Source organism: Mycteria americana, chromosome 1, assembly GCF_035582795.1.
Source record: "Mycteria americana isolate JAX WOST 10 ecotype Jacksonville Zoo and Gardens chromosome 1, USCA_MyAme_1.0, whole genome shotgun sequence".
NCBI classification, from domain to species: Eukaryota; Metazoa; Chordata; class Aves; order Ciconiiformes; family Ciconiidae; genus Mycteria; species Mycteria americana.
In genome coordinates this window covers 69,984,534-70,011,986 of record NC_134365.1, presented here as the reverse complement: position 1 = coordinate 70,011,986, position 27,453 = coordinate 69,984,534, and the positions used below count along the sequence as shown (strand labels likewise).

The 27,453-nt window shown below is 42.6% G+C and overlaps 1 protein-coding gene across 50 annotated transcripts in view; it reads right to left on the bottom strand.

Annotated features, from left to right (window-relative positions):
- Positions 1-27,453, bottom strand: part of CACNA1C (calcium voltage-gated channel subunit alpha1 C) — a 495,328-nt gene that overhangs the window by 52,857 nt on the left and 415,018 nt on the right. For 20 of the 50 annotated variants that reach the window (XM_075504541.1, XM_075504568.1, XM_075504596.1 and 17 more), the window contains 4 exons: positions 26,982-27,140; positions 23,917-24,027; positions 6,721-6,804; positions 6,011-6,094 (listed from right to left, as the gene is read on the bottom strand). In XM_075504541.1, coding sequence (XP_075360656.1) covers positions 6,011-6,094; positions 6,721-6,804; positions 23,917-24,027; positions 26,982-27,140 — 438 coding nt within the window. The remainder of the gene's footprint in view (positions 1-6,010; positions 6,095-6,720; positions 6,805-23,916; positions 24,028-26,981; positions 27,141-27,453) is intronic. The other 30 variants (XM_075504642.1, XM_075504719.1, XM_075504728.1 and 27 more) reach the window with 2 other exon arrangements.

Genomic DNA, 27,453 nt, shown 5'->3' with positions numbered 1-27,453 from the left:
AGTCACCAATTCCCTATCCCTGATAGTTCTCGTCTTGTATCCATGCGCACCCCCCTGGCTCGTCACATCTGCTGTATCGCATTGCGTACCTGTCACGGGTACCTCCTCCTCCTCCTCTGTACCTCCTGCAGTGTTCACAGGCACACTCAGACACGCACGTACGGTCACTGAGTAGAACAGGTGGGATGGATACCAGTCCAGATGGTTTTGCTCAGTCATCCTCATGCACTCCCAGACACAGCTGATGGACACAGAGGTACCCGCACATGCAGACACGCTCAGAGGAACTGGCAGAAGCCTTCGGCGACAGGCTCACAGTTAGGCACAAACCCTCCCTCCCCAACATCCTTTCAAGACAGACAGAATCAAACACACGACACCCCCACTGTACCTACGCCAGTGTTCTGGAGACACACATGCTCCCACCCGAACATGCCTCCATAACTCTCACACATCTGCACGCCGTGAACTGCCCACTGCAGCTGGATGGGCAACCTCTTGGCTGGCCACAGGGACTCATCCAGCTCAGTGGACGCTGCTGTGAGCATCGCTTTGGTGGCAAACAAAGACTCAGCCACAGCGAATCTTTGGTCTGACACCGGCAGGGGAAAGGGTGAAGGAAAAAGGACCCTATGGACCAGAGAGGTGTTGGCTTTTCTCTCTGACTGAGAGGAAGGACATTACATTAGCAGCTTTCCCAGTGACTCAGGGTCTGACTGTTTTTCTTTCATCACTTTGGGCACCGTAGCACAGAGCACAAATGGAACTTGATTTCCCCCTTTGATACAGCACAACAGATAGTAATGAGCAACTTTCTTTGCCTGGAGGAGGGACAGCAGGCTGTCACTCAGCTTCACAGCACTCAACTCCAGGCTGTGTCTGCTGATGTGGAAAGGAAGGAAATGCAAGCCTGTGCCTGGGGCTACTTCTAGGATGATATATCCCAAATTTGCTGGTTTTTATTCAAGTCCTATAACATTTTCTTTCCTATTATTATTATTATCATAGATAGTAATAATTTTTACCACCTTAATCTTTTCTTCTAAGGAACTTAAAGTGTTTTGTAAACACTAATAACAATGCTTTCTTAACATAGGGAATAATAACAATCTCCAATTTGCTGATGGGGAGACTGAGGTATAGGGAACTAGTCAAAGTCCAAGGAATACAATCCACAGGCTCTACCTCCCAGGACCTATATATTACATCATCTTTCATCTTATTCCCCAAAAGTAATTCTTGGTCTTAGCACTTAAAGAGAGTTGACACATGGTAGATGTGGTCTCTGCCTCGGAAAGTCTTTTTTTAATAGCAGATTAAAAAGTCTTCCCCTCCCTATTTAGTTACTTAAGAAGTGGCTTAAAAGCGGCCCAAAATAGAATCACTGAATATTTCCAGAAACTTTCAAAAAAATTCTTCATTTTGTGGCTAGGAAGTTAGTTGTGTAACACTTAGTGAGAAGCAAAGCTCTGAAAACACAGCTTGAAAGTAAGGCAATTTAAAAGTGAATTTGGCAGAAACTGTGCCACTCTCTGAAGTTTTCAAACCCACCAGATTTTAACCTGCCCTGTGCCCTTTGCACTTACTCAGTTGTGTGAGATGCATCTCCGTGTGTCTGTGGAGCTGGCTGGGGGGACGTGGGAGATGTTCCCAAGTTGCAGTAAGCAAGTGGGCCTAACGTGATGCAGCTGGACTTACCACCTGACATGTCTCCACACCATGGAGGTGTTTTAAGTGGAGGCTTCCTAAAGGACTCAGAAATGCTGAAGGCAACCTGGGGGCCTACCTCATGAGTACATGCCTTCTCACCATTTTAGAATGCACAGCCATGCTAACAAAAATATGCTGAGCTTGACATGCAAGTGTACACTCACCCACAGGCATGCAGATGAACATGCCTGCATACAGGAAACTCTCAGATATAAACACCCACCCGTAAGCAGAACAAACTTGCACAGTAAGATAGCCATGTTGGCTCAGAAAACATGTTAATAGACTCAGATACATACACAACAACCCACGTGTCTCCATCAACAACCATTCATAACACAAATATGTACGAAATACGTATGCTTGCATACACACTCTCTTTCCCCCACACACGGATTCGTGTCTGTACACGCTCCCATGGATTTGTAGCCCATACACAGGCATCCAAACACATTCAAGAACATAAACGACAACCAGTGGAGTGCACACACAAAGACCCACCCATGCACACTCACATATATCTTAACGAAGGTTTTGGTCTGGGAAATTCCTTTTCAAGAAACAAAAATAATTGTCAAAAGGAAAAAACAGAGCATGGGGAACTGCACAAATAGATGCAAGCGCATACCTACACGCACACTGTGGAGCTTGTCAGTCAGGGTTCCCACTGCAACTACAGCTATCGCAGCTCAGCACCTGCTGGGTGTGCTTCCCCTGAGTGCACACATCTGGTGAACCTCACAGAGATTTCAGGCTTACATGTCTATGGCCACATGTCAAACTGACCTGTTCCAGGTTTCTCCGTCTTCCCTAACTGACCACAATGAAAACTGTCCCGTAGCTCCAAGAGCAGCACCTTCCAAGACCCTACCACAAACGTTCTTCAGCTTCTAAAGAGCTGGGCAGAAACATCTTACCTGCACCTGACCAGGCTACACATCTCCAATTATTGAGTTTATTGGTATTTTAGGGTTTATTTTTTCTTTCTTTTTCAGACTCCAGGTCTCTTGGAACAAGACAAGACAGTGTACAGAAACACAAGGCAGGATTTGCTCAAACCCACAAACAGCAAGAAAGCAACAAGCTCCTGAGGAGAAGGGGAGAATTGTATCTGATAAACTGCCTCACACTGCTTGGGAAGATGACAACTGTCCGTCCAAGATGGGCTGCTACTTCCAAAGCCCATCTGCTACAGATGTAACATATCAAGTGCTGCTAGCAGGAAGGGAATCCAACAGGACAAACCAACATACAAAATATTCTCTTATTCAATAAGGGTTACAAGTGCAAAGGGATTTCAGAACATTTCAGAACAAACTCCATCCATAGCTGCTGCTCATTTATCAGTGCATCAAAAGATTGTGCAAGTATTTAGTAACAAACATTAGAAACTAGTAGCAAAAGACTTGCCTAGATAAAAAGAGAAGATTTAAACATGCCAGGTAACAAAAAAACGTGTGCAGAAATCTGTAAAAACTGTATAGAAGGAAAGGATTCTTTAGAGGAAACAGAGGGACCATCATGAAATGCTGTTTATAACCCTAACTAAAAGAGTCAGGGCCGCTCCTGCTGCCTCCTCAACTAAGACAGGTGATGGCTGTTCGGACAGAGGCACACCCTCACTTTTCATAGACTTCTGCAACCAAAAACTGGATTCTGGGCCTTGACTGACACGAACTTGAATTTAGACAGGGAATGGAAAAGAGAGCGAGCCTTGTCAGTGGTAATTAAACACACCAGTATGGATAGCCCTGGAGACTGAACATCTGAACACAGCACAATTAGCAGCAGCGTGACCTTCTCGACAACATGCTGAGAACGAATGTGATTTATCCTGCTTAAATTTAGCATCCGAGATCTGGGTGTCTAGACAAACCTAACAACCCTAGACACTCTCCAGTCACTGGATGGGCACCTCCAAAAAGCAATTCATTTCCCTGTTATAGACATGTACAGGGAGGCACCAGTTGGGCTGGGGAGGGGTGCATTTCTCTCCACTAACTCTAAGAGGAAGCCTGGGTAACTATCTGTCTTCCTCTCAGATGACTAAAGTTTAATGAGATGTATATCAAAGTGTCTTAAACCATGATGTAAAAAGTTATTTAATTTATAGGAAATTACTGTGAATTTCCTCAAAAGGATCCATTAGATTTTCCCTCCAGTACAGGGTATCTGACTATGATAGACCTCCATTTATTTATTAAAACACAAGGATTTCCCTCCTTTCTGCTTGGAAGATTTTTGTATGGATTCAAATACATCAGTCAAGAAAGTCTTGTTGATGTTTAGAATAATTAATCTCCAGTTAACTGTACTTATTTCCTCAATTACCATGTAGAGTTCTGCCTCTATGGGTAGGAATTGAACTTTTCCACAATCTGAAGGCTATTGCCAGGTTCCCTATTTAGTTTTCTTGTGGCAAGCGTGGCATAAAAAAGGCTTTCATTTCATTCTTCAAAATTAACAACTTCAGCCTGCTGATCATTGTAACTTCCCTCTACAAAGTCAGCCCAACCCTAATATCTCTCTAGTAAAAGGGTAACCAAAATTGTTTACAACATTCTGGGGGAAATGTTGCAAACAATTTTTTGTGTCCAGAAAGTAGGACATTTAAGAGATGTAAAATAAAAGTTCATTTTCAGTTAGAAACTATTTTCCATTCTCTCAAAAGACAAAGAAAATAGACTGGTGTCAAATAAAACATTTTATTTATTCTAGATAGGACAAGAGGAAATGGCCTCAAGTTGCGCCAGGGGAGGTTTAGACTGGATATTAGGAAATTTTTCTTCACCGAGAGGGTTATCAAGCATTGGAACAGACTGCCCAGGGAAGTGGTTGAGTCGCCATCCCTGGAGGTATTTAAAGGACGTTTGGATGAGGTACTTAGAGACATGGTGTAGTGGTGGTTTTTGGCAGTGTTAGGTTTATGGTTGGACTCGATGATCTTAAAGGTCTTTTCCAACCTCTATGATTCTGTGATTCTGTGATTCTGTAAATCTATTACAACTTGGACAAATGTCCCTGTTTCAGAATTAAAAAAAATGAAGTTGAAGAGAAATTAAACTAGAACCAAGATATGAAAACATTTTGCTTGGAAAGTTCAAAGTAAGACATTTTGATTTTTTTCAAAATGTTGCCTACATTTTTCCCTAAACACAGCACTGAGTGAAAACTATGCTGTCACTTTTCTGCTTGCGATAGATTGCCTCTACAGTACACAACAATTCCAAGCTGGAATGTTTATTCAACAGCCATGTCGTTTTGCAAATTCATGATTGATTTGCTCTTCATTAACATATTTACAGCAATTTTCTTTCAATCTTTCTACTTTCCTGGCCTCGCTAAGCTGGATTTTGCAGTGCAGTTTTTGTCCATGCTCATACACCCAGCGGGTCCTTTGTAGTCTTTCTTTTGGGAATCTGTGTGCTTCCTGCCTGTCCTTTGTCTATTTATTCTGTAATTCTATATCCATCCACCTCCAAAAAAAGAGAGGAAAAAGGTTGCCTGATGTGATTTATTCCTTGAACACCAGCTGCTCATTTCAGTCTCCGTGGCTCATTCAGTCCTTCACCTGTCTGCTGAGATGGGCACCAGTGGGCCCAATCAGTGCCAATTGTGCTGGTCGAATCTGTGAGATGGAGCAAACTGGGTTGCAAACCCAAAAAACTGGGTTGCAACTCTGGTGCTTTGTTTTTTTGGGGGCTTTCTGTTTTGTGTTTATTTTATCTACCTTTTTTCAAATGAGAAACTGAACATTAGGAGCAGGTTCCTCTAAACAGAGATGATTTGGTCTTTATTTCTTTTGGAGGAAGCCTGGGTGAGGAGGCACGGGGAAGATTCCTGGTTTGGTTCCTGCAGTTCCACCTCGAAAGAACTGACCTTTAGATCTCTGTGGGGTGGAGAGTATTGAACTGCCATGGGAAGCAAAGCATAACACTGGGTAGACCAAAGTGCTGGCCTGGGACTATTCTAGCAGCTTCCCATGGCACAAATAGCTTTTTCACTTACACTCCACGTTTCCCATCACTTTTCCTGCTATACAGTTTAATTCATGCCAGGCGGATTATGAAAGGAAGAAAATGATGCAACAGTCAAAAAGTCCTTTAAGTCGTTCCAAAAATTAAAACAGAATAAAAAGGAAACAAACAAACAAACAAAAAAAGAGCTTCAAAACTAAACAAAAACCTCTGAAAACAAACTCAAAAGAAAGGAGGAAGGGGGAGGAAAAAAAAAAAAGAACCCGGGAAAGACAAATGAATGTTAGAGCAGGCACGATCATGGACAGACGCCAGCTACTTACGTTCACCTCGGTGATTGCTATATCAACAATGCTACCCACAACAATCAAGGCGTCAAATGTATTCCATGCATCACAGAAATAGTGCTGCATGTGGCAGGGAAGCCAAGGAAAGAGAGAGAGAGAGAGAGAAAGGAAGAGAAAGAAAGAATGAGAGAGAGAGAGAGGAGGGAGAGAGAGAGGGAAAGGGAGAAAAGAGGGAAAAAAGTAAAAAATAAAATAAAATAAAATAAAAAACAAAACAAAACAAAACAAAGCATGAAAGAGGGAGAGAAGAGGAAAAAAATAAGAAAAGAAAGAGGTTACGTGGGCATATTAAATAGTCTCTTACCACTCTACAGTATTGGTTGCTCAAACCTCTGTAACGTTTCACATGATGGAGGGTATTAACAAAAGCCTGGTTAGTCAGAAAGTTACACTCAAGCATGTCTACCTTTTGGAGGGAAAAAAAGCACACACACCCCAAACTCTGTGCGCTTTCACCAGTCACAGCCTTGGGGCGAGCTATGACAAGTGAAAAAGAAGGAGGCATTTCCCCCCCTCCTTTTTTTTTCCCTGGGAGAAGGAGAAGGACGACGGCAAGTTCAAGAAAAGCATGACTAGAGGGAAAAAAACCAGAAAAAAAAAGAGAGAGAAAGAAAGAGAGAAAGAGAGAAGGAACAGCAGAGGAGGAGGAGGTGGTGGTATCCTGGGGAGGGTAGAGTAATACTCACATTAGTTTCACTGAGAATGACGTCTATAATGCTGCCAATTACGATGAGGAAGTCAAAAACATTCCAAGGATCACTAAAGTAACCCTACATAAGGAAGGGGCAGGCAGGATGGGGATTAAAAAGGAATGTTAGACAGACAAAAACAGTTTAAAATTACCATTAGAATTACTGCCCTGATACCTCAAGGAGTTTTCCTCTTAAGTCTACTTGTTGCGCCTCAAGCTGTAGCCCAGTCCTGAGATCCCCGACTTATGTGAGCAGCCCCTATCCAGCTAATGCGATCCCAGGGCAGCCACCCCTCCCCTCCGACTCTGGGACGGGGGCGAAGGGAAGCCACAGAGAGCGCTTTGAGCGTGGCTGCTCACAGGAGTAGGGCTTGCAGGACCAGCTCCTCCAGACATCTCCGATTCCTAGCAACACAGCACCCTTCCCCATTTGGCTGAGATTTGGCTGGGGGAAGGATACAGGAATGGTGTCATACGGTTCTCTAAAAAACAGCTTCCCTTCTGCCAGTGTGAATATCAATCCACCAGTCCATGTTCCAGATGTAACGCTCTGTGCTGGCGCTGGGAACAGCCGGCTGCCACGTCACGATGGAGCAGAGGGCACTGTCGAGCTGGGGATGTGCAATTTAAACCTCACTGGTTGTCACCTTTATTTTTACCCAGCCACCATGAGTATTACAACAGTAATTAGCCTAACAGTTTCTATTGCTAATGCTTTAGCTCCTGTCTTAAAACTACATACAGAGTAGGACTGGTATTTTTGTTACTCTGAAAGCACATCTGCACCACAAAATGAAGGCGTGAATGTAGCGTGTGCTGGCGCACCCCACCAGGAAGGGGTAAGAACGAGAGCAAAGTCGGCTTTAGCGTGTGCTCAGAGTGAGACCTGTTGCTCACTCATGCTAAAGACAGTGTCACAGCATCACTGCAACACCAGCTGTCTAGGACAAGCTATGGCACATCTGCTAACGTGTGCTAAACCCATACCTTCACCTTGCTGTGCAGAATTACTTCAGGGGCTATCTCAAACATCTCATTGTCCTAAGCAGGGCTCAGGAGATGCTAATCAGCACTGCTTGCCGTCCCCATCCTGCATGTTTTTTGGCTGGATGGGCCGTAAGGATACTGGACCCTTTTGGAAAAGATCCTGTTCAGCCCAGGGGGTGAGCTTCTGTATGTAAACTTCCTGTCCAAGTCAATGTCACGCACAAAACCCCCCTATCTTGGCTCACTGAACACCTGTGCCAACCTCTTCCCCTTGTTCTGCAGTCCTAAAAGGAGGCAAACATACAAAATCCTCCATACTCCTTTTATGTGTTTGGTTTTGTGAGCATGGGCTAATCTGACCTGCCTGTTTCCCAGCTGCAGCATGTCTCCAGTGAGACTGAACCCAAGTTGCACTGCGACTGCTATTCTTAGCTAGAGAGTCAGGTCATGGGTAAAGTGTGAGCCTGTGTTCCCAGGCAGCGTTGCAGAAAGCAAAAAGGAGAAAAGAAAAAAAAAATTAAAAATCCCAGCACTGGCACTGCAGAAGCCAGGCTTAGGAACCCAAAATTACTGTGGGTTCAATCATCACATGGAGCAGGCACTGGCAGAAAGCGTCTTTCTGAACACTGAAACACTGCCTCTAGGATTCTTTGAGACTAACAGTTATAAACTGCGTTATGTGTGGGGCAGGAAAAAGGGGGGGGGGGGGGGGGAGATGAAGCAGAGAAAGCCACTGCCCAGCTGGTTCTACACCAGTGAAGGGGGCTGGCAGAGTGGACTTTGAAATCTTCTCCTCAAAACCAGAAAAAAACCCCCTTTATTCTGCCACCTGAAATAGGCAACTCTTAGCAGATCTACACTGGGAGGAGTAATCATCCCATGGCTAACATTACTATGCAATTAGCTACAACAGGGAGGAAGGAAACAGGAGCAAAAGCAAATTCAGAGAATATTATTATTCAGCGTCCAGCCTAGAAAATACACAACAAATATTAGAATGAATTCAGCAGTGATGTCCAGCATCGTTAGCAACCAGATGGACCTGGAATAAAACTGTAATTAGACTTCACCAAGAGGAAGGGGAGGGAGAGAACAGCAGATTAAATTGTAGAAGCAAACGCATTTTGAATAAATAAAGGACAGACACAGATCATACAGAGTTGCAAAAAGTGCCTTTGCAGCCTGATGCGACCTTGGCAGAGAGTACACTTGCAGGATCAAAGAGAATGGAGTAGAAGACAACAGACCCAATCCTCCTGCCCCTGTTCATGTGCACAGTCCTGCTGAAGGCAATGGCACTGCTCACATACCAAATGAATACATGCATTCAATAGCATGGCTATCTTCTATTTCCTTCTCAAATTGCATAGTTTAGGAACTATTAAAGATTTCAGCAGGAACCCAAACAGCTCCAAAAAAACAGTCTGCTTTTGGGCAGCTGCAAGGGTGAAGATGCAAAACATGTTGTTCAGGTTTTGCCCATGAAAATGATGACTATCTATTTTTAAATCTGTGCTGATGGATAGGTGGTTATGTTTACTATGATTGGCATCATACTGAAAGAATGTTTTTGGTGTAACCAAATTCACAAATTCACAATTTCTTTTTACTGAGCAACTCCAGACATAGAGCCCAATAGCCATTGCTGCTGGTAAAACAGAATTTGCTCTTGGTACAAAACCCAGGTGACAAACAGCATCAAGTCCTGTCCTCAGATGACCACTGAAGCCAGCGAATTAAATTTTGCTCCCAGTTGCAGTAATGTAACCTCACTGGAAGCAATGACACTGCACAGTTGGCACATCTCAGGAGAGACTCAGGCCTGGAAAGAAAAGGTCCCTTTTTCATTGCTATCACAAATAGCTGCTTCGGACCTTTGTGACACCACGGCATATCTGGAGTCACTCTGCTAACTTCTGTGGAGTTGCTCCAGATTTACACTGCGAGCTCTTTCTCCCGGAATGCTCTGCTGAGTCTCATCTGCCAGCTGCTTGCTTGAAAGTCATGGGCTGCTCTGCTCTGGTACCACAGAAAGAGCATAGGTATGTTATTGTGTGGCTGTAAGGTGGACTCAGAGAGCTCTTCTCTTCCTCCTGTACCCCTTAGATGAGTGATAGAGAGGAACCATGGATATGAATGCAGTTTTACTCAACCCCACATCCAATATGCCAGTGTTAAATTAAGGAAGCACATGAATTTAAAAACCTTCCTTTCCTCCTCACCTGCTCCCTCTGTGTTTCAAACAGAAGTGTGAAAAATAGGAAGATATTATTCACAGTAAGAGAGCTCAAAGAAAACAGAGAACATAGATGCTTCATTTGTGTGCAAGGGAATGGAATCCTTCCTCAAAAAGCCACCCTCTTAGAGACATTTACCTACAAACGGCCATGTGGTTACTCAGCTTTGGATCAGACCTCATAATCTTGTCAGGAGTTATGAGTACATATCGAGAGTGAACTACACCCCTTGGGGACTTGTCTCTTGCGACCTCAAAGTACCTCTTCAAGCCACATTCCTCACTGGAGTGTACCAGGGTGGCTAATGAAAGACAAGCTGAATGAAGGAAGAGCTTTCACTCTAATAAAGAGGTTGTATTTCCAAACTACTTTCCCACCAGAAAGTTCTGTATACTTTTCCCAAGAGGGTGGAGGTCTGACTGGAAATGAATTGATGGCATTGTTTGTTTTTGCAGTACAGGAATTTAGAGTGTAATACCATATTTTACCCTTAAAGGGAGACGCTTGACCCTGATTTAGCTGTATAATTACATGTCACATAATGGCAGCCTCAGGGGCTCACTGGGGAATGGTAGTCACCCTCTCTTGTGGGATGTCTTTGGAGATCCATGAAGCTTTTGGGAAGAAAGGAGAACAGAAAGAGACCAGGAGGATTGGACTGAATATTCAGGAAGCACGAAATAGCCCCACCATTAGAGCATGTTTTTTCCCCATTTTTTTATTTCCCCAAAGGTAGCAAAGGATAGTGTATTATCACATGATCAATAAGTTAATGAAAGGCTGAGCATAAATATGCAGTAGCTGACTGGAATGGAATCTCATTTGTGCGAGGGGAGCAGACATTGTAGCATTTCAGAATGAGTATGCCAATCATTTTTAGGTTTCCTAGTTGCTGAGATTAGCTATTAAAGAAGCTAGGGTTTGTTTTGGTACTCATGGAGCCATTGAAATCCCTGGAGACCATTTCTTTTACTTTTTGTGAATATGAGATCCTAAATGCAGTATCTAAGAAGCCTTATTAACAGCAGGGAAAATTGCCCACTGGAGTCTATCTGAAGGTCTGAGCTCAGAGTCACCCGGGGTCCATAATAAGAATGTGTGGTGGCCAGAGAGCTATGCGTCTACACTGAAGCACAGAAATCCTCAGGGGAAGGGTGCTGTTGAGTCATGGTACCAGCTGGGTTTTGAGCATCCAGCCCTGTGGGAGCTGCAGGGTCACTTGTGTGTTAATTGATGTGCAGTTATTTATCTGCTTAGTCCCAGGTTTTCATTTCTGTCTCTTATGAGGTGGCTGGCAAAAATTAAAAAAACCCTCTGAGAGAAAAGCCTCTAAAGATGAAGAGCACAGCAAGGGTCAAGGCTATTCACTGGGTGGGATCTGAATGTAGGTCAGATGGTCCCCAGTGGAAGAAGATGCTGCAAGGTCATAGGAAAAAAGGGAAAGACATGCATGCATGCATGCATGCATGTAGGTATGTATGAATACAGAAATGAAGCATCAAGGAGGAGAAATGAAGCCATATAGGTAACTACACAGCCTAAAAGGAAAGCAAACTACAGGAGAACCTTGCTACCACTTATCTGAAATAAACCTGCATGTTAAAACAACAAAAAAGAAGCATCAATCTTACTCAGCTGGAAAGAGTATATAGGAAGGAGAGAAAGGGGCTGATACCCTGATATTCAGTGTGATTTCTTAGCAAAAATTTCCTGCTGATTGTAAAGGGCACTAAAGCAGACTTTGCTGGGGATTTGCGAAATGAGATGAACTGCTAGTTTGGTTAATGGTTGCTTAGTATGTGAATTTGCTTCTGAAAATGCTGCAGGCTATTGGAGCTGTGAGAGTCAGTTCTGAGACTTCATTAAAAGAGGCTTTCCCTGAAAGTATTTTTGCAAAAGGGACAGTTTCATTGGAAAACAGTATCGAATCAAATGACATTTACACAGTACCGTGACTCTTGGCATACCTTCTCACAGCAGATTTGCATGTGTCCTGAACAATCTTACAAAGCTACAATAGCTCCTGACACCAAACGGAGATTTGTGTCAGATGCAAATTCTGTTATGCTAAGATACCATTTAGCCATAACAGCAATCAGGGAAATTCGCAGAACCTAATAGAGAAAGAATAAAGTGGAGGATGCAGCTGCTTGCAGCTCCTGACAGGCTGCAGGAAAACAGCATCTATTTGCATACTATCTATCAGCTCTCCTCCATTGATGGATTAATTCTGAGACACAGACTCCCTGCAGTTCACCTACCAGTCGCTGTAATGAGTCACTGCTGCAGGGAATTGCACAAGTCCCCCCTGTACTCCATCTAATCTTTCCGCAGACAGGGAGTGAGGAGAGGAGCTTTTCAGCTCCCCAGACTATTCCAAAGGTCTGGTTGGTTCTGAAGAAACCTCCTGTCTCCCTCTGCTTATTCATAAGAAAACAAGACCAACTCGTAGACCAAGATAGGTGCTCAATAACTTTGATGTTTTCCTTTATCCTCTCTCACTCCGTTTCACGCTCTCTCTCACAATGAGGCTGCTGGTGAAAGCAGACAGGTGTCCCTTGGGGTCTGAGGGCCTGCCTGGACACACTGGACACTCTGCTTAACAGAAACAAAGGGGTTGGAGGACTTGAATGGTTCTGTGATCTGGAAGAAGACCCCAAATGTTTATTTCTAGGTCACTGGTATAAAACTGGGGTAGCTTGTTACTGGTTAAAAGTGGCCACCTTCTGATTACTGTTTGAGAGCCTGTAGGTCCTAAAGCAAACTATGGCTCTCACCTGTGCTTTTAGTGGACAAATATCTCCATTACAGGAAAAAAAGAAAGAAACTCACTGCCTGAACCAAGGTCCCCAAGCCACCATTTGGCAAACTTAAACATTTACAGAGGTTTGAACTATATAATCTCTTGTGTCACAACAGACCCTTTTTTTACCCTCTCCACACTTACTGATAATTGACAACACTGGGGGGACATGCCTAGAAAAGTCTTTATCATACCTGTTCTGTGAACTGAGAATTACCATTTCCAGATCTTGCAACCCAGTTCATTCCACCAGAATTGTATTTTCTGGATGATCCCATGAGCCCCTCCATGCCCACCTACATGGTGGTACAGTTATCTTACATCTCTCCATACCTCAGTTACTGTAAAGTGGCTAGTAGTCCACAAGCACTCAGCCATGGGGAAGGCTTGAAGTGCAATGTTATGGTCCCAGGTCCTCCAAAGACTGGGAAAGAAGCATGGCAAAGGCAATATGGAAGCATTTGTTATAGAAGCATCTCTCAGAGGCAGCAAGGATTGTATTTCAATGCAACATGCTGAGAAGGCCTGAGGAAATGATAACAGTAAAACATGCTGAAACTGGATGATTCAACTAGCTGACCCTGATGTCATTTTTGGCCTGGATTGCTCTTAGTTGCCTTTGAAGGGAGGGTGAGTAATGCCTCAGAACAGCAATGCCTAAGGCCTCCTTGATATAAGTGCATGAAAATGGAAGCAGAGTAACAGAAAGCTCTCTTATAAACTCTGTCCACCTAGAAAAAAAAGATAAACATTCTTGACTTTCCTACAGGTATATTGTGGCACAGTGATACCCTGTGAGGAGTTGGGCCCTTTTCCTCATGAACAGTAATTACATTGCAATCATTTAACAATTACTGCCCTACAGTCAGAAGCCAGACTTGTTCTCAGCAAAGAGAGACAAAATCAACACCAGTCTTACTGGAGAGACTGAAAAGTGAATGTGATGGCTTGCTGTGACAGAACAGATCATTTATCACAAAATGCATTCCGTGAGAATTTTGCTGTCAAATTCCATTAGGAAGAAGCTGTAAATGCTCAAAGACTTTGCAAGGTCTAGAAAAAACAGGTCTTGATGAGAGCTAACAAGTAGCTCTTGAAGGCAATAAACCAAACCAGCAACACGAAACGGTCCTATGAAAAGAGCAAAAGGATGGGCTTTGCTGTTTAAGATAGTCTATCTTCTGAAGTTGGAATGACATTGCAGCCTAGGGAAGAATGAGTCAAAAGAAATAAAACTCAACCTGTAAGAACAGAAGGACACATCTTTCAGAGTGAAGAGCCACTTACTGTTGTGGGAAGATGAGACAGTGGCAAGTCATGGGTGATGAGGAATTCTGAATATGGGTCTGGACTTGGAATAGCTTCCCTGTCTCCATATGCACCATGGGAAAAGGCTATGGACTGCTCTGACATGGTTGCTGCATGGATAGTGGATATTCACACTGGAAGAAAGGCACAATCTTCTAGAAACAGGCAGGTAGGTACAAGCAATAGGTTTTTGAATAGTTTCTTTTTTGGTAAGTTATCTCCATTTTCAGAAAAGGCTTGATTTTATATGGATTAGAGTAGTTAATAAAATAGTGCTTACTTTCATGCAGTCCATCAATCATAACTTTCCAAAAGAGGATCGTTACTCTCATTTTACACTTGGGGAAGCAGAAATGCAGAAAACTAAAGTTTCCAAGGTCCTACAAAAGCCAGATGCGCGACAGAGAAGAGAAGAGAAATCAACTCTCTTAGACCTCAGCCAGGTGACCATTTGGCAGTGGAAATGTCATTTCCTAACATGATAAACAGTTCCTAACAGGGGCTGTATCACAGTCTGTTATCTGGTATCATTCTTACATGAAGAGAAGATTCACATCTGTGAGAACTTTTGACCCTTTAAATGAACCTCACATGAAGTGATAGAGGATTTTTCTTCTGAGAGTGAGAGCAAGTCACTTTTCCCTGGAACTGTTCCCTTTACACGCTGCTGCTGACGCTGTCGATGCTGTTGTGAATGAGACCCCAGTTCACCGTCCCACTGGGCTTTTAACATTGTGTGAATAATTTTCTGTATTAAATAATTAAGTGTAATAGCTAATACAGTACTTCCCACACTGTTGCATTGTGCAGTCATATCATTATTTTTGATCATTTATAATGACATTAAAACCCCCAAGTGCCAGACTGAAAAGAAATCTGTCACAATGTTGCAGCAATATGCAAATTCTCTGGGTACGTTTGCTGTGAAGGAAAAGGTCTTCTCTCATTGAAGCTCTTATACAGCTTCTTTAACAGTTTTTTCTGCCTACTGAATTCTCTGTTGATCCTTCAGAAAGCTGGAGGATTGCATAGCTCTGGCTGATCAATGTTAGAAATTTCACACATTTTATATAGTAATTAGAGGATCTATTTGTGTGCAGAAAATTGCTGGCCTTGTCCTCCAGGAAGGAGAACATCCTGCATTTAAACAACAAATATAACATGGGAAGCAGCAGATCAAACAGCCTTTTTGTCCCTCACCAATTGCTTCCACCACAACATGAAAGCACAAGTTTTTTTACACAAAGAGGGAAGTTTGTCTGTATACTCATGTCATTCTTGGCCTCTTCTTTGGGGGCACCAACAAAGAAACCAGTTGGGATCGACTCTGCTGACGCCCTTCCGCAACATACATTTTCAACGAGGACACGGGAAAGAGACCAGTATACTTTGTACAGGATGTCAGCCAGTGTTCAGAAGGAAGACTTTGATGCTTCCTGACCCAGATTCCACTAGAGGTATGAACTAGGATTTACTGTGAAATTCCATTTCTCATCATCTGTCTAGTTTCTTCTGTTACATTCGTCTACCAAATGTTTTTCACACTGCATGACTTGTTTAGGTGGAGTCACACCTATGTCATCTCAGAATATAAGCATATGCACAATAGAAAAACTTTAGTCTGGCACTGCTTTCTTCTCCTTCAAAGTGTCGGGAATGGCCAGACTTCCCCTCCCAGGCACGCTCAGGAACTGGTGAGGAACTCAGTGAAATCCGGAAGTATCAAAGAGGATTCCCTGTACTTTCACATGAGAGAGAAGGCAGTTATTTGCTTGCTGACTCCTCATTTGTGGAAATTGTTGCTAAATCAACCTCATCCCTGATGTTCTGTTGCAGATTTTCTTTTTCTGTACTAACTGGAGGATTTGTTGTCTGAGGCTCTACAGTTACATCAGGTATACTGTTTAACTTGATGGGCCAGCACTCTAAAACACCAGGATGTGGTTCTTTCTTTCAGTACCACTTCCTCGTAATATGTTGGCAGCACAGACTCCTGAGTAGTTTTGATTTAAGGCCTGGAATAACAAAAGCAGCTGCTTTGGCCCTTGGCTGGTGGGATGCCCTTCCATGTTCTGTGAGAAAGTCTCAATGCCGAGCTGCTGTGAGAGTGTTGTGGCACCGACTGTGCTGCAAGAGGCCCAGTTACTTTCTTAACCCCTCTTTTATCTTCTTTCTCCTGGACATCTGGGCAGATAAAAATTCTGTCAAACAAGCAGCATCCTGGAGCAAGTCTACCTGATGACCCTCTGTTCCAACCCATTGATAGGTATAAAGGACTGGGATGACCTGATCATCTATATCCCGAATTATTATCCCAAGTATTTCTTCACATCAAAGTCACCTAAACATGCTGCTCTGATACAGTACTTTTAGTATCTACTCTTACAGAAAGGGCTTAGAAAAGAGGCTCATTCTTCCTCCCAGACCTGTGGATATGAAAGACCATATGGTCAAATCTCCACGACATGTATGCTATGCAAAATGCATGAAACTCCTGGCAGACAGGTAATCACAGTAAAGAGAAAGCAGAGGAGTGATTAATGAGGGGTTAAGATTTTTCCCTTTTCTAGTGTATTTCCAAAACCCTTGAGCCTGATTCAGCAGTTCCTTGACAGCCTTGGACTGACCGCACACATACAGTGCAGTGTCTGGTCATGCACTACAGAGATGTCAGGGATTTCTGGTTATATGGCTTCTGGGCTTGTTGGAGCAGCTGAAATTAATTCCAGCTGGGCTACTGACTGTACAGAAGATCCGGAGGAATATACAATACGTTCAGACTTCACCCAGAAAAAAATTTGGGGTGAAAAAGGAAAGCATTTCTGGGGTAACATGCTGACGCATTTTGCAATGGGGCTGAGACTAATCCACAGAAGTAGGGAAATACATTGCACCCAACTTTTATTGCAAATTATTCTGATGAGACACTACACAGGGAGGCTCTGTGGCTGAGATACTGATGTGTTTGATCATAGAGACCCAGGATGTCTGCCAGAGAACTTCAATAAAATGTAGAAGCACAAAAAGATGTTCGTTAGCTTAAATGCTATTGGTTTTAATTCAGTTTTTAGTTTTCTAAAAATCCCTTTCCATGTTTACTTTTCCTTTCAGCCCTGTTTTTGTTTTTCTTTTCCTTGCATCATTTTTGTCCAATCATTTCTTTCTCCATTTTATTAATACTTTCCTCTTTCAGGGTCTTCAGTTTATTTTTCTTTCTGCTTTTGAGGATATTCTGTCTGTTGGCACTCTCCATTATCTGTGTATGGCTTTTCCTCCCCTCCAGGTTTGGTTTCTCTCTCTTTTCCCCCCTTTCTGTTTGTTTAGTTCTCTCACTTCCTTCAGTTCATACACTCTCTTACCTGACTATTCCTAGTTCTCTCCATGCTCACTATTTCTTACCCAACATCAAGCAGAGATCACTCTTCCTTTTTGTTGAATGAGGTATATTTTCCCCCACCCACAGATCCTGAAACATATTAGCTTTCTCACCCCTTCTTTTGCCTTTTAAAACACTTGTTCCAACCAAAGGCAGGGTGGTGGTTGGAGACTGTCCTTCCTATTGCACTGGGTAGCTGACTCAGTCAGCAAATGCTCCATGTCTAGATGCTTTCCCTCCAAAACAGAAAGGGTAATACTGAAGCTGAGGAGAGGAAGCAATTAGATGACTACTTAGGTTAAGAACCTGCCAAAACCAGCAGAGAAAATCTGGAAAATAAGAGCCATTTGACAACCAGAATTGTGTGGCCAGACTCCATGAGAGGGAGGCAGCTGCCTGCACCATGGGCTCACGTATACATTTACACAACCTAAACTACTAATTTATACCACCATACTTCATCCCAGATCATGTGATTTTAACTAAATATGATTCCTATGTCTGTTGGAGGGACCTGAAGTATTTTTCAGTGCTGGGCAAAAGACCACTCAATTGTAACCAGTTTTCCTGACATTTTTGTATCAGTGCAGAATGTCTTGTCTTTGCTTTCTCTGTATAAGCCGGAGACGTAAACCACTGTGATGAATGATGCCAGGGCAGCATCCTAAGCTATATGGGTATTTCTAAAGGTACTAGAATGAAGAAGTACCAAAAGCATTAGATTTCCAAAATCAACCAACCTTGTTTCTGTAGTGCAAGGGGATAGACTGGATATAAATTTCAGTTGTTTGTGAAAATCCTGAAGCCTCTGTCCTGACCAAGGAATGACAGATTATGGTTATGGTGAGAAAGAAGAATGCAAGTAGTATGAAGCAGCCAGTGTGACTTTAGGAGAGACTGCTCAAAGATCTGTTTATAGGCATAAATGTACTAGAAATGGAGTAGTAAAAAGGGAACAAAACCAGATGAGTCATTTTGCAGTTTTGAGAAGAGGTATCAGTGCGTCAAATGCATGATAAATGCTGACTGAGAGGAGCTTAAAGAGGAATAAAGAAGGGCAAATACATCAGGGGAGACAGAAACACTAAAGACACATAGATCCATCAGTAAATGGAGACTAAGAAATAACCATGGGCGACACTCGTGACTTCCACTACTCAGAGGGTCATAGCTCTTCCTAGGATCACATGGGATTGTATGCCTTGTACTGAATGTGAAACTTGTTTGAAACAGTGCACAGAAGTCTGAACTCTGCTTTAATGTCATGAAAATGACATTAAAGAATGGCAAGAATTCAGAGTAAAGTAGCAGTGATAAATGAGGGACTGAACTAACTATCTGAGGCAGGACAGATGGCGTTGTTACAGGCTGCTTTACAAGTAACATCCATAAACACCCAGGGAAGAAAGGTGCTGACAGTGTCTGGTAAATGGAATAGGCTTGTGATCTGCAGTCTTTCTGATAGTCATAATTCCACAGAGGAAATCACCAAGATTCCTTTTCCACACACAGACCTGGATTTGACAAAATATATGAACATTTGCTTTACTTTATGCACGGGAGTCATTCCACTGATATGTCTTGCCTACTTTGAGATGACAGGGACAGCAGTAGAAAATTCATAGCTCTTGGATTACTAGTCCTGCCCCAGCTAATAAGAGGATAGATGAAATGTTTCCTGAAAGAAAAAGTAGATGTGGTTCATCAGTAAAACAGCCCATTCTAGGAAGCTGGAAAAATCTGAAATTCCTGAAGGAATATCCATCCCCATACTAGCACGTACATTGACAGATGGTGCAGCTTCATATGAATAGGAATTTTAAGTTGTCTTTGAGTTGAAAAGATAAAGCCTCGGCAGGTTTTGTAGAGCAGCTGGTCCTTCATGGACTGGTGCTTGTGGGGATTTCTTCTTTAAGAAGCTAGGACAGTGGTAGCTGTGAGCACCCCAGAGAGCAAAGCACCTCTCATTCCCTTTAGTAGTTTTCTCTGGAGGAAGCACAAAGTAGCAGCAGCTTGCTCCATGCAGGAACTGGAAAATAGCTCATCAGACTGGCTGGAGAATTTATAAAACTAGAAAAATAAAGCAGCAAAAGGCCTTGGCTCAACAGCGTTACTTTTAGACTGTCTGTCTCTTTGAAGTAACTAGTCTTGAATCAGTTTATGAGCGTCAGCCAAGACAAACACTCAGGTCCATTTGGGAGTTTTGCTTCAGAGCAGCACATTAATACTCTGTAAGGAGATGCAGGGCATGTAGTGGATGTTTTCTTTATCAGCAGCCCTAATCATCCCAAATCTCTCTTGCTCATTGTTAGCACGCCCTCCTGTCAAGACTGCATCAGACATAGATGAGCTGTCTTACACAGTGCTTAGATTTATCCTGCAAAAAACCTGGGAGAACTGATCCTCTTCTCCAGAAAATGTTCCACACGGAAACATGGGGGCTCTCAGAGGCTGGCCTTGTCCCTGCCTGGCATGCACTATCTATACCAGCAGCAGCTGCTCCAGCTAACACACCCCTCTTCTCTATAGCCTCCCTGGCGACTAAACAAACCAAAACTCTGTTCACGGAAGATGGCCAATAAAAAAGACAGGTAGCAAAGGGACTTGCTGACTAGAGCAACCAATCTCAACAGTAACAGTATGTTTAGTTAGGAAAGCCCTTGTCTTTCTACCCCCTTCACATACTTTCTGTGTTAGGAGATGAACCGTGACTCAGACTTGGCTCCTTATTCCTACAGCTGGCCTTTCAATGAGTAAATCCTTGCTCTTACCACAAGAACTAGTTGCAGGGCTGGATTATCCATGTCAATTCTTTGCAGTCAGGCACATATGTGATCCTACGTAATGTCTGTGCAACTGACTGTGTTTGGTTTTTTTACCTTTGCTGTCAAGAGTAACAAATAAGAAGGACATGTCTCCTCACAGAAGAGGAGTGAAGAAATAAAAACTGGATACAGTAAAAAATCTATCGAGTTAGAGACTGCCACCTTGTCTGTTGTTACACATGTAATACACAGGTAGCATTGTAGTGCATTATATTACTTAATATAATAGCAATTGCCACACCACTGCCTGCAGCAGGAACTCTGCGTATTAGGAACTCCAGGCTTCCCCCAAAGCCATTTTGCATGGGCACATCCCTGTGGTGACTTCTGTAAGAAGCTAGGGCAATAGCAGCTCTGAGTACCTCAGAGATCTGTCCCAGTTCCCTTAACAATTCTCTCTGGTAAAGGTATGAATAAACAGCAGCTTGTTCTACCTTGCACAGATGGAGAAAACTGTGATCCTCTGTTGCTGCTGCAGACCATTCGTTCCCAGGTGCCTTTAGGAAGCAACTGTGTGAGGGAGAGCTCTGTGGCGGCTGCTTCAGAGTTACAAGTCAGTTACTGGGCTGCTTGCTGTAGTTGAAAGGTTAGTTGCAGTACCCACTGCTGGGTTAAGCACCACAAAGTTGGAGAAAACAGAGCAAATTTTACCAGCTTCAGGTCTGTGCTCAGTTCTGTTCTGCCACATTCTCCTGGGGCTTGTCGCTAAGGCGAGGACACAACACCTTCAGCTACCCAAGTTTTCTGCTTACTTGTTGTCAGTCATAAAGCCTACAGCTCCCTCATTTTAGGGTACTCTTCAGATAGAAAAGAGTGATGTTTGGGCACAAATTCAAAATGAGACCACCAGCGTAAACAAAGGCTGGTTTGTGTTTTATTGCTCTGGAAATGGCAGCCAAATCTGTCTTCAGCAGAGATATCATGAGCATTTAAGCTTGCCATTTCACATCTGGGAAACACTAATATCACTTAGCATCTCATTTCTTTGTCTGGGTGACTTGATTGGTTAGAGGGGAGAGGATGATGACTGAGTTGTAGTGATGTTCACCCACGTGACAATGAAATCCTTTTGGACTTTTTCAGCTGGTGTTCCTGGGGACAACCTCCATCTGCAAATGTATGATTTGCATTGCATGATAGGAAGACACAAGGTCTGGCCAAGCAGAGGGTTGAGGTAACAACTTTCTCCATGCTGAGAGACTCCCACATCAGATCATATTACAGGCAAATTCAGCTTCAATCCCAAATGTGCAACCTAAAGAGAAGCAGATTGTGCTTGCCAGTATTGGTCCACATCAGTCCAAATGCTACTGAACAGACAATGGCAAATTACACAAGGCATTTAGATGTTTCCAAACTTGAGTCACTGAACTGGTACTCAACATAATCCAGTCTGTATATACTGCTGGAGGCAAGTCTTTTTGCTGTATTAGTCATTTTCACAAGTTCATTCCTGTTTTTCTTCCCTGTAAGTCCTGTGGTTCCATTTTTTAAAATGTTGTTTATTTTCCTGAATTATTTAATTAAAATAGGAGTTTAAGGGTTGGTACTATTTTTGGCATACAGGCCAGACTAGGATTTGAAACAGATTTATTCTTTTCGCTGGCTATTCTTTCAATCTGAGGTTGTTGTCTGATCCTTAGTTGAGAAGACTTTATTAACACTTTACTGTTCTGGTCACAAGGAAAACTTCTTTTATATTCTCACTTTTGCTATAGTGTAGTAGCTAGGGATTTAGTTTGGAAGTTACAGAATTATGGAAAATTGGGCCGAGAGGGACCTCATGAGATGGTCTAGTCCATTCCCCTGATCCAAGGCAGATCATACATTCCTAAACTGTTTCTAATGAAAGGTTTCCCTAACTTAATCTTAAAGCCTCAAATTATGGAGATTCCACGATCTCTTTAGGCAATCTGTTCCAATGTTTTGCTATCTGGAGGATACATGTTTACCCCAAACTATTGTTTAATACTTTGCTGTGCAGCAAAACTTGAAAAGGAGATTGAACACAGGAAAGTAAGACACAGGAAGTAGAAAGGACCTCCAATTCCATCAAGTCCAATTCCTTACTGTTAGAGGCAACCATGTCAGGTAAAGTCCTCCTCGTATATGTACAGAGCTCAATATTTGAACTGGTTGAACTTTTCCCCTAAATGCTCAAAACAAATTCTGCTGAGAACCTCATCCTTCCCAAAGTTAAGAATCTCCTGTAAAATAGAACCATGAAATCAGAAGAGCATTACAAAGCCTGTGAGATACATTTCTGGGTATATAATGTGCAGATAATATTTTTACAAAGTGCCAGAAAATTTACTTGCTAATAGGCATGGCAAAATCTCAAAAGTGAAAGGTACATCCCTCCTGAAAATTACAATCCCTTCTGAAACAGATGATGATACTTCTAAATTTCCAAAGACTGTTTGAGATCTCACAAAAAAAATCAGTCCTTCACCAGGACTGCACAAGATGCTCTTAACTTTCAAGAGAACTACATCTGAGAAAGGATAGTGATATTGGGCTCAGGAAAAAAAAAAATTGTGACTCTTCTAAGAAGAAGTCTTAGAAAGCATGGAAGAAGGAGAAGGGGGCTGGGTGGGAGTAAAGTCAACACAAAGTCAACAAGAAAAAGTAAGACCAAATTCAATAGAATTGGAGAGCAACATTTCTGGGCTGAGGATGAGGAAGATGTTAGGTTAGAGCCGGGAAGAGCTCTTAACTTCAGTGATCCCCTAAATGTTTAACATGAAGGACAAGCATGACTCTCAGACATGATTGTTCTCATCTTTACCAATGTCATAACTGATGCTTCAGACAGTATTTGCCAACCCAGTGTATCAAGGTATCCTTCAAGATACAACCCCATGTATCAAGGTATCATTGAAGATATGAAATGGCATGAGGTACCTGTGTTTAGGTATCTGGATTCCACTCCTTATGACACACCACTGAATTTAAACCCCAAACAAGAAAGCCTTGTGTAATCTTAAATTATGTAAGGTCAGAATCTTTGTCCTTGTCCTGCAGCAGCTGTGCCAACTTAGTTGGAAGAGCCTGTAGCTTATAATCATACCCTATGGTGCAGCTATACTAGCAGAATCCCATGGCCCAATGGACAGGACAGTACTTTCAGACAGGACCTGCTGGGGTACTGAATATTATCAATGAAGTCTTGAATTCAAAACTAAAGTAATCCAAACTATCATTGAGATGTAGCCCTCCCAGAAGAAACATTTTTTTCCAAAGCTCGTAACTCAAAATGAGTCATGCTTGATTAACTTCACTTGGGCCAGGAGACTAATCATAGGATGCTATTTATAGTTTATTTAAGGAAAGTCAGAGGGATCATTAGAATAACATTCAGAATGGAAAACATGTTATAGCCTTAACATAGTGTCACTATTATAACTTAATGAAAACAGAGAACTAGGAACCTTCTCTATTAGCAGGTGTTGCCTATTTTTTTTTTAGTGTGTCTACTCTCCAGTGAAAAAGTTATTAAATATGTGTGAGACTCCAATCCAGAGAGCAACTGTCCAGCTCAGTTATTGGTGGGGTAATAGATCAGAAAGTTTCACCTCCTCCTTCTCCTCACAGCTGCCCCGCACACATGCACACACACACAGAGGCCAGGAAACTCTATGCCTATAGCACCTACCTTGGGTTTGAAGGCGATTAATTTCAGGACCATCTCAACAGTGAAGAGGCCAGTGAAGAGCATGTTGAGGATATTCATGGCTTCCTTGAACATGCAGCTCTGACCATAGTGCTGAAAAATAGCATCCCGGCAGCAGCATGAGGAACGGACATACCACGTAGTTAGGAGTCCACAGGGCCCCTCCTGATCTCCCTTCATGTTGAGGTTCTCTAAAGAAAACCCCAGCACACTCCATTTTTTCAATTTAGTATTCCCATCTCCCTTCACACATAAGCATTTCCATACCTCTAGCCATTTTTGCCATCTGGCTCTGAATCTCCTACCTTTTTAAAAAAATCTTTTTGAGTAGGGGTTACCAAAATCACGCTTATCGTTCCAGTTGAGGGCTCATTATAAATTTGCATAATGGTACAAGACAGTCTCCGATTGTGTTTGTTATCTCACCCTTCCATAACACTTGGATTACTTTTTTGTTTGATTGCTACTGCACAGTGAACAGGGGTTTCATTGAGCTATTCATAATGATACCAAGCCATTCCCCAAGTAATTACACTTAATTCAGGATTCTGCAAAGTACACAAGCAGCTCAAAACATATCTTTCCAATATGCATTATCTTGCATTTGTCAACTCTGAATTAAATTTGCAATCATGCTGCCCATTCACTTAACTTTATTAAGATCTTATGAAGTTAGTCTCTGTCTTCTATTGATTAATTCAAATAGTGTCTTCTGCAAATGTTGCCACCTTGCTCTTCATATCCCTATTTCCAGATCATTATACTTGAGACTGATTGCACTGCCTTATTCTAAGGTCATCTTCTAGTTTATGTTATAAGACCCCATTTGTAGTTGCTTAACTTTGAAAAACTTTAACCAGCTGGGATGAATTTTCATATTCTGCATTGGCTTAGGGTAATTTATTTAAAGGAGTTTCAGTTAAAACAATTCAGCTGCAGCTGAAAGCCAGGCCAGGGAAAAATATAGTGTTGAGGCATTTTCAAAATTTCTTGTAACATTTTCCTTGAAAGACTCTAATACCTGCAGGACTCTGCTTAAAAACTTGGAATTTTACTGGGATGTGGCTTTTGTGTTTGCTGTCCCTTACGTTGTTTGACCCAAATCTGGCCACAGTATAGGCCTTTGAAAAACTGTACTTTTCTCAAGATGGACATGGACTTCCTAGAATCTCCAGAGATGCTGTGCTGCCTGTGGGCTCACAAACATCTCACAGCTTCTAGCTCTACCTGCCCTGGGCGTGCACCATTGTCACAGCAACTGCGCATGCTTCAAAGCTTCAGAGTTAACACAATAGTCCCTCTCTATTGCTTCATGACAGCAGGGCAGTAGTTACTTCAGCTGAGAGCAGAGCATGTTCTTGTGCTCATGCTGCCTCACTCTTTTGTTGGTACCTTAGGCAGGACAGCAGAGGAAGCCTTTTCAATGGGGACGGTAAAGAGCTAGACCAGATGAAGAAAAATTAGGGAGGTCAAGAAATCTGGTGAGATTGGACTGGAGGCAGTGAAAGAAAATAAGGTGAAAATCGACTGTGAATATAGACTTAGACTGTTAGTGAGTGATAGGAAACTGAGGCTAGTTTTGAGGGGAGACTGGGAGTGGGGCAGACTGGGACTGATCCGGTGGAAAATGTAGTGGTGCGATGCTAAGGTCAAAAGGGAAGTTGGTGTAGGAGTGCATGGAGAGTTGGACTCACAGTAAGGGACAAACTAGAGAAGGAAACAAAGTTCAACAGGCAAATAGAAAGGGCAGAGAGAGACCAGAAAGGAGGTCCTTGGAGGGGTAGCTCCAGCTGGGAGTCCATGTAGTGAGGAGAAGAGAAGGACTGGTTGAGGAGTGGGGATCTGAACTATCTGGGCCATGGACCAGGGAAGGGAGTTCAGAGACTGACTGTGTGAGGAGGAAGGATGGGTTTCAGGGAGGAGAGTGATGGGAATTCTAGCTCTTAAGCAGACAGAGTGTAGAAGAGAACGGCGCTCAAGCGGCCAAGGAAACTGGGAGTGCAGAGATAGGCTTAACAGGTGGAGTCTGGGACTAACTGAAAATGAAAGGGAGGTGAGGGAAGCCTTGGACAGAGACAGACTGGAAGGAACAAGCCAGGAAAGTACAGACTTGAGGAAATGTACAGAACAGTTTGTGTCTATGAGTGCCCATTTCCTGACTGAAAGTAATGTAAGACTTCTTTTTGGTAAGCTGGCTACTTAGTGAAGGTTTTGACTCCTTCCCCTTTACTGCTGTTCCACCTGCACATGTTAATCTACTACCTCTATGTTAATCTACTGCCTCTATTTGCTATTCTTGTAGATCCAGCTGCAAATGTTTCTTTGGTGGATTCACATTAGATATTCGGAAAACCTTCACACAGTGAGGAAAGTGAACGCACAGCATAGTGGGTAGTAAGGCAATCAGTAGCATTGGTAGTGAAGCAAGTTAGGCAAACACCTATCAAGAAATGCTTTAGGTGGAGTTGATCCAGCCTTTAGGTGATGGGATAGACAATACGGCCTCTAGAGGTTCTTTCTAGACAGTTTCTATGGTTCTTAACACAGAATAAAGGAGACACTAGGGCCTTCCTACCCTCTATCCCCAGTTTCCTTGATTGCCTTGTTTGCCAAAATATTTGCTCTCTACTTTTTAACACAGAAAAGCCTAAAATTTAAAATTGAGATCTCAAGTGAGTGGCAGTTCTGGGATTATTCCTGCATTTCATAGGAGATAAGTCAGAATTGAGAAGTCACTTATTATAGTGGCCACTGAACTGGTATGCGATGTAACTGTTGGATTTTTCATTTGTTTGTTTTTAAGGAGTTAAAACGGAAATGTTGAAAGTATCAGATATTAGCAGGAAGAGGAGGAGAGGCAGATTCCTCATTTTAACTAAATGTCATCAGGAGTGAACATGGTACAATGTTTTTTATCATGTCCCTGCCCCTCTCCCTCAGTACATGGTGTGAAGGTGAAAGCAGGTCTCAACCTCGGCCATTTCTACGTTTTCCCCAATAAAGTCTAATAATTCATCACCTGTAAGGTTATCTGTTTGCTTACTTACTTGCATGGCCAGGCAGATGGTGTTCAGCAGGATCAGAACAAACATCAGGTATTCAAAATATGTGGAGTTGACCACATACCAAACTTTGTACTGGTACTGGTTTTTAGGGATGTATCTCCGCAGGGGCCGGGCCTTCAGGGCATATTCTACACACTGGCGCTGTGAAGGAGGCAGGGTAGATTTAAAAATCGAAAACAAAATACGGGGTTGGTCAGCTACCTCCAAATATAATAAAAACACAACATGTTTCAAGATTTTTACTGAAATGAAAATGCTTGGTAGAAGAATTTCTTTTAGGTCATAATCTGAATGTGTATATTCTACGTGTTGAAGAGTTCCATATGCATTTACTTTGGCCAGACAATGCTGTCATGCTCATCTAATCTCAGTGAACCAAATGGTACAGCACACATTTTTAAGTAAATGTTGTCCCTTGAGCAAATCTTATAGCAAGATTTTTTTTACCTGACTC